Source organism: Mchenga conophoros, linkage group LG15, assembly GCF_057382185.1.
Source record: "Mchenga conophoros isolate Kocher_MC1m ecotype Shallow Benthic linkage group LG15, M_conophoros_male_GT1.1, whole genome shotgun sequence".
Lineage (NCBI taxonomy): Eukaryota > Metazoa > Chordata > Actinopteri > Cichliformes > Cichlidae > Mchenga > Mchenga conophoros.
In genome coordinates, this window is record NC_140540.1 from 14410426 (window position 1) to 14422872 (window position 12447).

At 41.1% G+C, this 12447-nt stretch overlaps 1 protein-coding gene and 1 long non-coding RNA gene across 3 annotated transcripts in view; both read right to left on the reverse strand.

Annotated features, from left to right (window-relative positions):
* Window positions 1-2349: 2349 nt before the first annotated feature.
* LOC146558054 (uncharacterized) lies at window positions 2350-3939 on the reverse strand. Its single transcript, XR_014888725.1, has 2 exons — window positions 3617-3939; window positions 2350-3406 (listed from the first exon to the last, which is right to left on the reverse strand). It is a non-coding gene; the product is annotated as an uncharacterized LOC146558054 (long non-coding RNA).
* Window positions 3940-7151: 3212 nt separating this feature from the next.
* lpgat1 (lysophosphatidylglycerol acyltransferase 1) overlaps window positions 7152-12447 on the reverse strand; it is a 68282-nt gene continuing 62986 nt past the window's right edge. The window contains exons 8-9 of one of the 2 annotated variants that reach the window (XR_014888568.1): window positions 12169-12378; window positions 7152-11852 (exon numbers count right to left, since the gene is read on the reverse strand). Coding sequence is in view for 1 of the 2 variants with exons in the window: in XM_085246925.1 (XP_085103051.1) it covers window positions 12227-12378 (152 nt within the window). In the remaining variant the exon portion in view is untranslated. Of the gene's footprint in view, window positions 12379-12447 lie in introns of both variants that reach the window. The other variant, XM_085246925.1, reaches the window with a different exon arrangement.

The following is a 12447-nucleotide window of genomic DNA, read 5'->3' on the forward strand; positions in this document are numbered from 1 at the left end:
TATATATATATGTATATGTATATATATATGTATATGTATATATATATGTATATGTATATATATATGTATATGTATATATATATGTATATGTATATGTATGTGTGTGTATATATATGTATGTGTGTGTATATATATATGTATGTATATGTTAATTTACTTAGGAAAATTAAGAAAGGTTGATTGTATTTCGGTAACTGCAAGTACTGTTTTCTTTTTTCAATAAAAATATTTTCAAAAAAAAAAAAAAAAAAGAAATGGAAGGAGTATGGCACAAGTATAAACCTACCAAGACAAGGCCGTCCACCTAAACTCACAGGCCGAACAAGGAGAGCGCTGATCAGAAATGCAGCCAAGAGGCCCATGGTGACTCTGGACGAGCTGCAGAGATCTACAGCTCAGATGGGGGAATTTGACCATAGGACAACTATTAGTCACGCACTGCACAAAGTTGGCCTTTATGGAAGAGTGGCAAGAAGAAAGCAGTTAACAGAAAACCATAAGAAGTCCCGTTTGCAGTTTGCCACAAGCCATGCGGGGGACCCAGCAAACATGTGGAAGAAGGTGCTCTGGTCAGATGAGACCAAAATGGAACTTTTTGGCCAAAATGCAAAACGCTATGTGTGGCGGGAAACTAACACTGCACATCACTCTGAACACACCATCCCCACTGTCAAATATGGTGGTGGCAGCATCATGCTCTGGGGGTGCTTCTCTTCAGCAGGGACAGGGAAGCTGGTCAGAGTTGATGGGAAGATGGATTGAGCCAAATACAGGGCAATCTTGGAAGAAAACCTCTTGGAGTCTGCAAAAGACTTGAGTACGGTGTACATTTTAGGACATCGTCAGGTCTCAAGAAAAAAGTTGTCAGGTATCAGACAAAAAATTGTCAGGTCTCAGTTCTCAAAAAAAAAGTTGTCAGGTATCAGACAAAAAATTGTCAGGTCTCAGTTCTCAAAAAAAATTGTCAGGTCTCAGTTCTCAAAAAAAATTGTCAGGTATCAGACAAAAAATTGTCAGGTCTCAGTTCTCAAAAAAAATTGTCAGGTATCAGACAAAAAATTGTCAGGTCTCAGTTCTCAAAAAAAATTGTCAGGTATCAGACAAAAAATTGTCAGGTCTCAGTTCTCAAGAAAAAAGTTGTCAGGTAGAACACAAGGTACCATACAGAGAGAAAATCTTCCTGCAGGTGGCGGTGTTGTCATGTCCCACCCAATGACACGACAGCTCCCCAAAAATGAAGCCAAAACGTCTCTATCGCCCCCTGGTGTCTGGCTGCAGTATATACGTCATAAACCCCGCCTCCTCCACATTAGCGGATGGGACTGGGGTCAGACTAAAATAAAGTTATTCTCCTCAGATAATTTTTTTCCAAAGATTCTTTCTTTTGTTATCAATAGTTCTCATCACACTGATTGATGTTCAAGGGGTCTCCTCTCCCATAAGTTTGATTCTAATTCCTACCGCGGTGATGTTAAATTGGGGTGAAACGTCATCATAACAGCTTTGACTGGCAGCTGCAGTTACGGAGAAACTTGCGTATCTCTGTTCGGGAATAGCAGATAGAACGTAGGCTCTGAGAGGAGGGCCAGCGTTTACGCTACGAAAACACGACCGAGTGTTTTAACCTGACAGCCTGAGGTGTTCTTCAGTAAACTGGACTACCCGACAGAAGGACCCGAGGCCCTGCTGCACTTTTTCGGTAAGTTAAACGTGTTTGTCAGCTAATCCGTAACTACCGTCCTTAGCTCGGTCCTGAGACCTAGCTAGCTAAGATGAGGACTCGGCTGTCAGGGTTCGTTTAGCTAATCTGTGCAGGTGAATGAATTTACACCGACTAAAGAAATCAAGAGAAACGCTCCGGGCTACTCAGTCACTAATTACTGTTACTGTACTTTTATTACAAGTATTATACTGTAAAATCAACAGGCTGCATCCTGCTTCAGCTCCTGTGCAGAGCTGATTATTAAATATGTGCAAACAACAGCATGTTTTCAGTCTCTTGCCACATCTGTAAAGACAATAACTTTAAAAAAAAAAAAAAAAAAGAAGCTTGTACCTTGTAGCTCTTCATTAATCAGGAACTATGGATTAAAGTACTGTAGTGTACTGTAATACTGAAAAAAATGTAAGAGAACAACTTCAGATCCTGAGTGTGTGAGGACAGAAGAATCAGCTTTATTTCAATTTTGAGGGATAAAATTTATATTTGAGTTGGATGGTTCTGTTCTCTTTGTGATTACAGGAGCTGCCCTCAGATTCAGACCTCAGCACCACCCCGTGACAGCAGACAGATCATCCAACATGTTCACATGTTAACTGCAAAATGAACTGATGAAAACAATACAAAGGTTAAAGTACCACATGTGCTGTAGTGAAAGCTGCAGCTGTTTTATTGATAAAGTTAAAGACAAAAAAACAAAAGGATTAATCACCCATGTAACTGTGTCACTATATATCAGCATTAACAGGACCTCAGTTTTTATCTCAGACCTGCACAGCTTCCGTTTTAAACACTTGATGTACTCAGCTGTATAAAGAGCACGTTTGAGTTTCTCTAGCACAATTAAATAAAACCTGATGAAGGTCAAAGGTCACAGTTTTCTGCAGATAGTGTGTTATTTACCATAAAGTGATTCAGAGTTATTCATACCAGAGTAACCAGAGAGGATCATATCTTTTTAAATATATAACTTTCTACAGGACTGAATATAATATCTTTATGTAAAAGTCCGGAGCCTCTGGGGAGTATCCGAGTATTTATAACATTACACAAACCAAAGGTCTCCATCACAGTGTTCATGAAATGCTGGGTTTATCCATCTTCTGGGGCGGGCCTACGGAGGAGTGCTGAAGATTTCCCTGTGAGGGAGCTGCTGGTGAAGATCATGAGTCCTGCTTGATCAATGCGATGAGCTTCAGTGTTCCTGGTGTTTCTTAAATGATGCCTCTTTCAGTGGGTCAACAGAACTTCTGGCACAGGACAGCTGTGATGAAAGAAAGGGAAGAAGTTTCTCCAAACCTCTGGACCCAGGAAACCCAGCTTGGTCCTGATGGTCTCCCTCACTAGTTTCTCTCCAGGGTGAAGAGATTTAAACAGTTTTAGATCCATTACACTCACAGTCTTAAATGTTAAAATCTCAAAGGACAGCATTATATTTTTGATATTAACAGTAACTCTGGGCTTCTGTGGAGTGTGTAGCCGATCTCATCGCTGTCTAAAAATGGATTTTAAAAAAAACATAAGAAGTGCTGAATCCTTCAACAACACAGACTATTAGAGTAGCAGCTGTCTGTGTGAAGCACTTGCTGCAGGGTTGCGCTATGAATGTATTCAGCTGCCAACAAAAAGCAGGACTCAGTGCGGGCAACTGCCATGAGTCTGACGATGTTGGGGTGAGACAGTCTCCTAATAAAACAGAAACATCTCCGAATAAAAAACAAAAAAAAAAATCACGTTTCAACACTGTCGCTAGCTAGAATGAATTAGCCATACAAAAATAGTACTGATTTGATTTCGTACAAAACTAGCTTTCCTTCTGATATGTAACTTTCACAACATAACCGCAACTTAATATAATACAACTGTGGCAAAAATATGAACAAAAGTTAAACTTACCTTGTGTCGTTAGGAGCCTGCACCGCGGTAAAACTCCAGTGAGGTCAATGACCTTACGCTCTCCCACAGTCACACGTTGATGACGTATTTGGAAATCAATTCGGGTGGGACATGACAACACCGCCACCTGCAGGAAGATTTTCTCTCTGTATGGTACCTTGTGTTCTGATACCTGACAACTTTTTTCTTGAGAACTGAGACCTGACAATTTTTTGTCTGATACCTGACAATTTTTTTCTTGAGAACTGAGACCTGACAATTTTTTGTCTGATACCTGACAACTTTTTTCTTTGAGAACTGAGACCTGACAATTCTTTGTCTGATACCTGACAACTTTTTTCTTGAGACCTGACAATGTCCTAAAATGTACACCGTACTTGAGACTGGGGCGGAGGCTCACCTTCCAGCAGGACAACGACCCTAAACATAAAGTCAGGGCAACGATGGAATGGTTTAAAACAAAACATATCCATGTGTTAGAATGGCCCAGTCAAAGTCCAGATCTAAATACAATCGAGAATCTGTGGGGAGATCTGAAAACTGCTGTTCACAAACGCTGTCCATCTAATCTGACTGAGCTGGAGCTGTTTTGCAAAGAAGAATGGGCAAGGATTTCAGTCTGTATTTGTGCAAAGCTGGTAGAGACATACCCTAAAAGACTGGCAGCCATAATTGCAGCAAAAGGTGGTTCTACAAAGTATTGACTCAGGGGGCTGAATAATTACGCACACCACAGGAACAGTGGTGAAGCTTCCCAGGAGTATCAGCCCGACCAAAGTTACTCCAAGAGTAAAGACCTGCAGGTCTCACTAGACTCAGTTAAGGTCAGAGGTCACACAGCTCCAGGTAGGTTGGCATAACTTTTAGACCTTAATAAATGAAGCTATTTAAAAATTGCATTTTGTCCATCATTACAGACAAATGAAAATAATAATAAATGAAATGGGTAATTGCTTTTTCACAGTACTGTTTCAGTACAACGGTGTGCATGAATAGCAGAAGACTAAGTGACTTATGTATGTATGTATATATATGTATATATTGTACTATTCTTAGTTAGCGTATTGTCTGTCTTGTCTTAATGTTGGTTTAAAATGGAGCACTGTAACAAAAAATAATTTCCCCCAGGGATCAATAAAGTATTCTGATTCTGACTTCTCTACACTTAATCATCCACAGGTAGCCAGGATAATCACTTCTGCATCACACACACCTACACCTGGCTGCTTTATTCTGCAAGTTTATTACTTTTAATTATTATTATTTTAAGATGCTATGACCAAACAACAACAATCACACCAGCAGTGCGAGGTTTTATTTTTCTAATTAATTTCATTTTTCTGACTGCTGATGAGTTCCAGCAGGATCTGTTGACAAGTATTTGCACATGAGATATGAGCACAGAGGGTTCAACCAGCATGACAGGGAGGAAAAGAGAGGGTGAGGACTCTGATGCCCATGGCTGTTGCAATGACATTCAAGCCTTCTCTCCACAGCTGGATGTTTTAGTGCTTGCTGACTCAAGGGACACCGCCATCACCCGAGCATTCACGAAGGAGCAGCCATCAAGGCGTGACATTGAGGACCTTGGGGAGCAGTGCCCGTGAAATAGCTCATTGCAGGTGTCCGAGGAGGAATGCCGGTGCTTCTGCAGAGGACAGTAAAGTTCCTCTAGAGACTAATGTTTCTGTGTAATGCGGCCGACCTTGGGAAGAGTTCTGCTGAGGAGCAGGAGAGTGATGATGCTCCTCCCTCCATCTGATCACCACAGTGAGCAACAGCCACCGTCGCTCCTCACTCTTAGCCCTTTGGTATGTTGGTGAAGCTCGGTGCATGCGTAATCCCATTTTCCAGCTCACTTCCTGTCTTTTTCCCATTGGCGTGTGGCATCCCGGAGCTGTGACCCGTCAAATTTCACTCCAGCTGCTGCAGAAATGTCACGCTGGCCTTAGTTTCTGTTTAGTCTGCAAAGCCAATAATTTTAGGGCAAATTGGCAAAACAGGAAAGGTGGCATTTGGATTTCTGTCAGTGCATCTGATTTGGGAATATAACAGTGTTTGTTGACCAAGTGGTTTAAAGTACCAAGTGCACTGCCTGGCCACCACTGGGATTTAACTAAGCAAATAGGTAGCAGGTTTCCACTGGATAATCAGTGCAGCTGGCAACAAGTTATTTAACCCTAGCCGATGCGGTCAGAAGTTGCTGAGTCATTCCTGCTATTCAGTGCCATTTCAAGGTGGCATTATTGTGTCAAATAATTCAACTTTCTATTATTTTGTTTGTTAAACTGTTAGAAAAATATACAAGTCCACATTCTCCATACAGAACACAGGTCAAAGGTTCCCCCTTGTACAATTTTATTTTTAGCCACTTTTGCTCATGTGATGAACAACAGGCTCATGAGGACAAGACTTTTAGCAACCACATGTTCAAAATGACAAATGACAGGTTACACTGTAAATGACACATCAGCGAACCACTAAAACATGATGAAAAGAAGTTGATGAAAGCGTGACGATTACCCTGATCTTGCGTTATCTTCCTGGTTTAAATAAAAGATTTGCATTGCAGGCATTTTATTTTTCAGTATGAAATGGGGCTGCATTTATAGATCATTTTTCTTACCTCAGTTTGCATCGACACTTTGGTCAATTCAGAATCACCAGTTAACCTAACATGCAAACGGACTATGGTAGGAAGCTTGAGAAGACCCATACAGGCACAGGGAGCATATGCAAACACTCCATAGAAAGGTGACAGAGCCAAATAACCAATTATAAAAACCTCAAACAGGCAAGGCTTCTGGGGCATGAAGGTCAGACTGAGAGAGCAAACATAAACTTAGACACCCTGTTAGAGTTGGACCAGCCTTATAGATGATGATAAACACGCACTGATGGGGAAACGCAGTATGCTTCAGAACTGCGTGATGTTACGTCTTGACGTGTCGGGTGTCATGATATTTTTATACCAATGTTAATCTGTGATTGATGCATCTGTGGCCCTCTCACCAACGTAAGATCATCTCCATCTGCTGCCGAGAGGCCTCGTAGTGTCTGAAATCAGAGCTCTGTAACAGAACCCAGTTACTTTGAACAGCCAGACATCGATGCCACGGTTAAACAAAGGGTACAATACTGAGCAAATACAGGCCTTCGGTTACCCCAGGACCTCTGATAGTTTGTTACCTCACTGAAAACAAGACGGGAACATTTGCTGGCAGAAGAGAGGAACCCTTCCTAGACGACCAGAATTAAAAATCAGCAGGAACTGACGATTTTCACAGCACGATTTAGGAGATTAATTCTGCACATTCATCTCCACTCGGATCTTTTTTTAGACTCCTTTGGGTACATTAGTTTGTCATTTCCAGTGCATGTGTGAATGACAAACTTCCAACTGAAAAGAAAATGGCTTGATCTGCGTTTCTAACATTCAGTTAAAACATGCACCCCACCCCAAGTTTTGAATTTAGATAAATTTTTTGAATTTATCTAATTTTAGCCGTTGGTAGCTTTACTTTTTTTTTTCTCCTTTAAATCGATCTATTGATCTACTAGGATTTTCCTACATAACCATCTTTAAGGTTTATAGAGAATGGTTTGAGCCCAATTGCTTTAAGCTGATAGGAAGAAAACAGAAAACAAATAACCCCTCCTTACAACCAAGGTATGCAGAAGAGCATCTCTGAAGGCACAGTGTTTGAAATAGGGCTATGCGATATGACCAAAGTCTCATATCCCGATATAAGAATTCTATCGTCTTGATAACGATATAAATCACAAAAATGTAAGCTGCACGTCATGTAGCTTGAGTCGAGTGTTTTAACCGATGTATGAAACTATATATTTCTAGACATAAGTTGTAACGGCCGTTTTTATTTTTTAGCACCTGGCGGCTTTTTTACTTCTCATCCGTAAATAATCTGCTCTTTCACGTGATTCAGTTTATTTTGAAAAGTCTCAACAGGATCTTGAGCTTTATTGTGAAAAGTTTGTGGAAAATAACCAAGCGGACACGCGATGGTGTTACCGTTGTTGTTGCTAACCATAAAGCATAAAAGAGGCGCTTGTCCGACCGTAGTGTGGTTAGATTAAATATAAGAGAAAGAAAGAACTTTGAGAAATTAATATAGCCACTACAGTGACCATCAAAACGATGAAAAAAAATATTGCCGTAAACAGTTTATTTTGCGACACTACGAAACAAACGATAGCGTAAAATGAAACTAGACGTTTTTATTAGTGATGTGCGATACCACTGATTTCCTTTCCGATCCGATACCAAGTAATATTCAGGGTGGTATCGACGATACTGATCCGATACCGATACTTTGTACAAAACGGATTTTATTTATTGTATCTCAAATTATAGCGTCATAATGATTACAGGACATCAGAATACCTTCTTCTTATCACTTAATAATGCAGAGTTCATCATATAGAAATAAAAAAACTAAAGTTGTGTGCTATTTGAGCACCTTGCCTGCCTGGAGGACTAAAGGACTCCGTGAGAGACTCTCACCCTAGCAGCACCTGTCCCTCTCCTCCTCTTCAGTTCGCCTCAACATACGCTCGTCATATTTTGTGATATGATTTACTCTGAGGTGTTTGACAAGGTTAGTGATGCCAACCATACATGCCAACCCTCCCGATTTTTCCGGGAGAATCCCACCTTTCTCCAGATTTTCCACCCGGACAACAAAGTTGAAAAACCATATCGCAGAATTCATAGCGCGGCCCAGCCAATTCCAGTTTCCAACAATGACGGCAGCGACTTAGTTTTAATATCACTCTTATTTCTCTTTCTGGGTCGCAAAAAAACTTTTAACATATTTTCAGGTGAGAATGTAGCTGTGTAAACTTCAAATATCTGAGCCGACCGACACATCGTCTTCAAACCCCCGCGGTCTTTCACCACTCGGGTTAAACATGATGTACAAGTCACTTTGATAACTTAAAAATGTTCTTGTTTGGCTTTTTCAGTGTTTTATTTGTTCGTGAGTAAATCGGTTTGGCTGAGATTAAAGTTATTAGATTAGATTAAATTAAATTAAACTTTATTATTCCCTCGGGAGGGTTCCTCCGGGGTTTTCACACAGCTGAATAAACGTCAAACAGAAAACTGATTAAACAGAAGAGTTTACGTCAGTGTCCGGTTATATTTTAGACAGCAAGGAGCAGACGGCAGAGTTTCACTCCACCGAGGGAGCTCGTGACGTACTACCCGGCTTTCTTTAGACCGCGAAGGCCGGTCCTCAGGTGGAAGCAGCCTCTGAATTTGGACACCCCCGCTGTTTCCGGGCCGGCCAATAATAACGGTGACATTTAACGTATTTTATCCGATAAATAAACCCTGTAAAATATATTTATCCGCCCAAACAGCCCTTTTGAATGTCTCCCTAATTCTGAGGTCTCAAGGTTGGCAAGTATGGCCACAACACCTCCCTTTTTTTGCCACATTTATTGCAAACCACGGCTCAGCTGTTTGTGGAGGTAAAATACATCCGCACAATTACGCTCAGCCATTGTTGTGAGTGCGCACGCCAAGGGGCTGCGAGACATTTATAAAGCCGTATTTCGCACATGACTATGAAAGGCGGAAGAGGAAGTAGTTCCTTTGAATGTAGGCAATCCGAATGTTATAGTTTCTTTCCACTGTGTTCCTGTTAATGATAAACTACAAATTTACTCTAAATTACTAAAATATCGATATTTTAATGTGAGAATCGATTCTAGAACATAAATGATTGGTATTGGAGGAATCGATATTTCAGGATCGATCCGCACATCACTAGTTTTTATATCGTCATCCGATATACATTGTTATATCGAACAGCCCTAGTTTGAAACCTTGAAGCAGAAGACCACACTGGGTGCCACATATGATAAATCTCCAAAAACCGTGTCATGCACCTTGTTGAAGCCATGAATAAAAGCAAAAAGGGCTCTAACCCAATACGACTTCTTTTTTTTTTTTTTTTTTTTAAGAGTGCAAGAATACATTGACGAGAAGCACACCGTTAGGATCTTTATGTTTTATTCCAGCACAAGTTTGTTTGTGTTGTAAAATGGCTGTGTAGCTAGGAATTAAAGGAGAAGTACAAAATGGAAAATTACAGACAGTTCTAGTATAATTTGTTTAAATCCCTATTGTGTTTATGTCCTAAAACCACATCTAGGAAAACATGATTTCCCTGCCTTCTTTGGAAACATGGTCAACAAATTGAAAAAAGAGGGGGGAAAAAAAAGATTTTAAAAAATGCTTCAGTTTAAGTCACGCTCACAATGGAGGGGAATCTGAAAGGGTCAAAGGATGAAACACCATTACAGCCTGATTTTACATGTTTTCACCTACCTAACTAGCCAGGTAGCCCTTTTTTTTTTTTGCATTTCACACATTTTTTTATTTTTATTTTTTATTTAAATCAACAGTGGCACAGAGGGAGGGCAGCAGCTACTAGAAATGCACCTTTTGGGCATTTTTTTTACAACAATAATAATCACTGCTCCTCAATCATTTTCATATTAAAGCAGGCTAAGCAAAACCACAACATGAGTACATTCGAGAGAGAACATCTGCATCTTCGCAGGGGCCCTGGTGGAGTTTCCCCCTCAGAGATTTCTCCCTCACTGGACCAGTTTTACCTGGACACCCCAAAATCTTTCCTCACAGCAACGTTTGTCGAGCGTTTAAAGCGAGGGAACAGCATTATTCAGAGGACTGTGGTCAACCAGAACATCTGGTAAGGCGTTAATAGTTTTTCCCGCAAAACTGGGACCGTGTGTCGCTTTTCACATGGACCTACAGCAGCTATAACCTCACAGAAACGGATCACACGTCAACTTCCTGGTCAAAACAATACGGGATAACACTGATAAGTGAAGAGGGGGAGGGGATAAAATCCTTGCTTTCTTCCTATTTTTTTTTAAAAAACATTCATATCTTGAAATAAATTGTTTTGAAATGTTCACGAACCAAAAAGAAACAAAGAAAAGAGACAGGCTTCAGTCATTTCACACATTTCCTCAGCTTTGTTATATACAAGATTTAAACATACTGGGACATAAGGACAGAGCAGTTCAAGTAATTTAAAAAGAAACTAAAAATTTGAAACCGCAGCCACACTCTGACAACACAGAGCAATACAACTTGAATCATATATCAACAATGGTTGGATGGGGGTGTGGGGGGGAAATAAAGACGACCACACACTCACTTAGGCAGGTTATGCTGTAAATTTACAGTAATGATGACACCTATAGTTCTGTAAGCCAAAATTTCTATTGTAGAATGCATTAGGGTATCTTTCTATAAAAATCATGTTTATTTTCCGTGTCTTTTTCCCCACCTCGACAACAATAAGCATATGGCTTAAATATTTGTAAAACTACGTAGTCCGATGGGGGAACAGTGTCTCTGCCTTCTCAGTCTTGCTGAAGCGATCCTCTGCTGTATCGGTATTTATTTTGGAAAGCAGAGAAAGTAGGGTTACTTTTTTCAAATCCAAAATCTTGCCAGTACTTTTCTTTTTGTTTCATTTGAAATAAGTGTTACATCAAATCTCACCAAGGGAGGAAAAAAAGAAAAAGAAAATCCAATCCCTTAATCAAGCGCCACATTATAGCCATCGTCCCTTTTAGCGTTTTCAGTCAAGCCACCAGTGTAAACATGATCCCCCCGTTTCTCAGCAAACTCACGGACACGGAAAAAAAGAGTCCAGACAAGAGAGAAAAAACAAAGAACACTTTAGAAAAAGAAAAGAAAAGAAAAAAGAAAAAAAAAGACATCAACAACAAATACAGTGGCCGTTGTTGTGAAGATATGCGGGCTAAATGAGGAGAAAAAAAAGAAGAAAACACCGACAGCTACCGTTCAGGAGGTTTTCCTGGAGCAGGGAGCAGTTAGGGCAGTATGGATCCTTAGTGCAATGACAGTCAGAGGAGCGGCCGGCTGCTCGGCCTCAGCGTTCGTACGGCCGCTCGCTCTGCAAAATGTAGCCAGCTGACTCATCAGCGGACCGAAAGATGTCCGGTGGGCTTCGTCGACTCTCGCCAGAAGGAAGAATAAGGGCAGACATGATGCTTCTGGTCACACATATTCCTGCACACGCATTCGCATCCATTCACACTTTACTCTGTAAAACTACTGCGGCGAAAGCCTGGGAGGGGGGAGAGGGGGGAAGAGTCCAGTCCAGAGCATCTTCTGGAGGAGTCCTGAGCCTCATATCGTTACCTTTGAAACAAAAGTCATGTACGTGTGAGTGTCTACATGTATGAGGACGTGTAAACATCAAAATGTGGGTCGTGACAAGTGAGATTATTCTGCTAGGCCGCCTCTCTCGTGTGTGTGTGTGTGGGGTGTTAGGGTTGTGTTAAAGTTAGTTAACTATGCCTGTAACCAGTTTCATATCGTATGGGGTTTGTGTGTAATCTGCGTGTTTTTGTACTTTGTCTTCATATGTTTTCCTGTCAAGTCTCGCCTCTGAAAATTGTACATTCATCCATCGTATGGGGGGAGGGGGGTTATGTATGACACTTGGGCCACACACCATCCAATCCTGAGGCTCTCCCAGTGGTCCAATAAAGACTCCCGTCTCATCAGCGCACTCAGAATAAACAGCAGTAGATGTACTGGAGGACGCTGTACCACATGTAGCCTGAGGCGAAAGCAAACGACTGGATCAGGCACAGCCACACTGGGTCGAGGGTCATCTGCCGGGAAACCGCCTCCTTCTGTCCTTCTGGAGGAGGGAATGATCCTGTTGGGGGACGAATAAATGCAGACTCATCACCAGGATGCTCTTATGTGCTTTCTCTTGGGTTTTGTG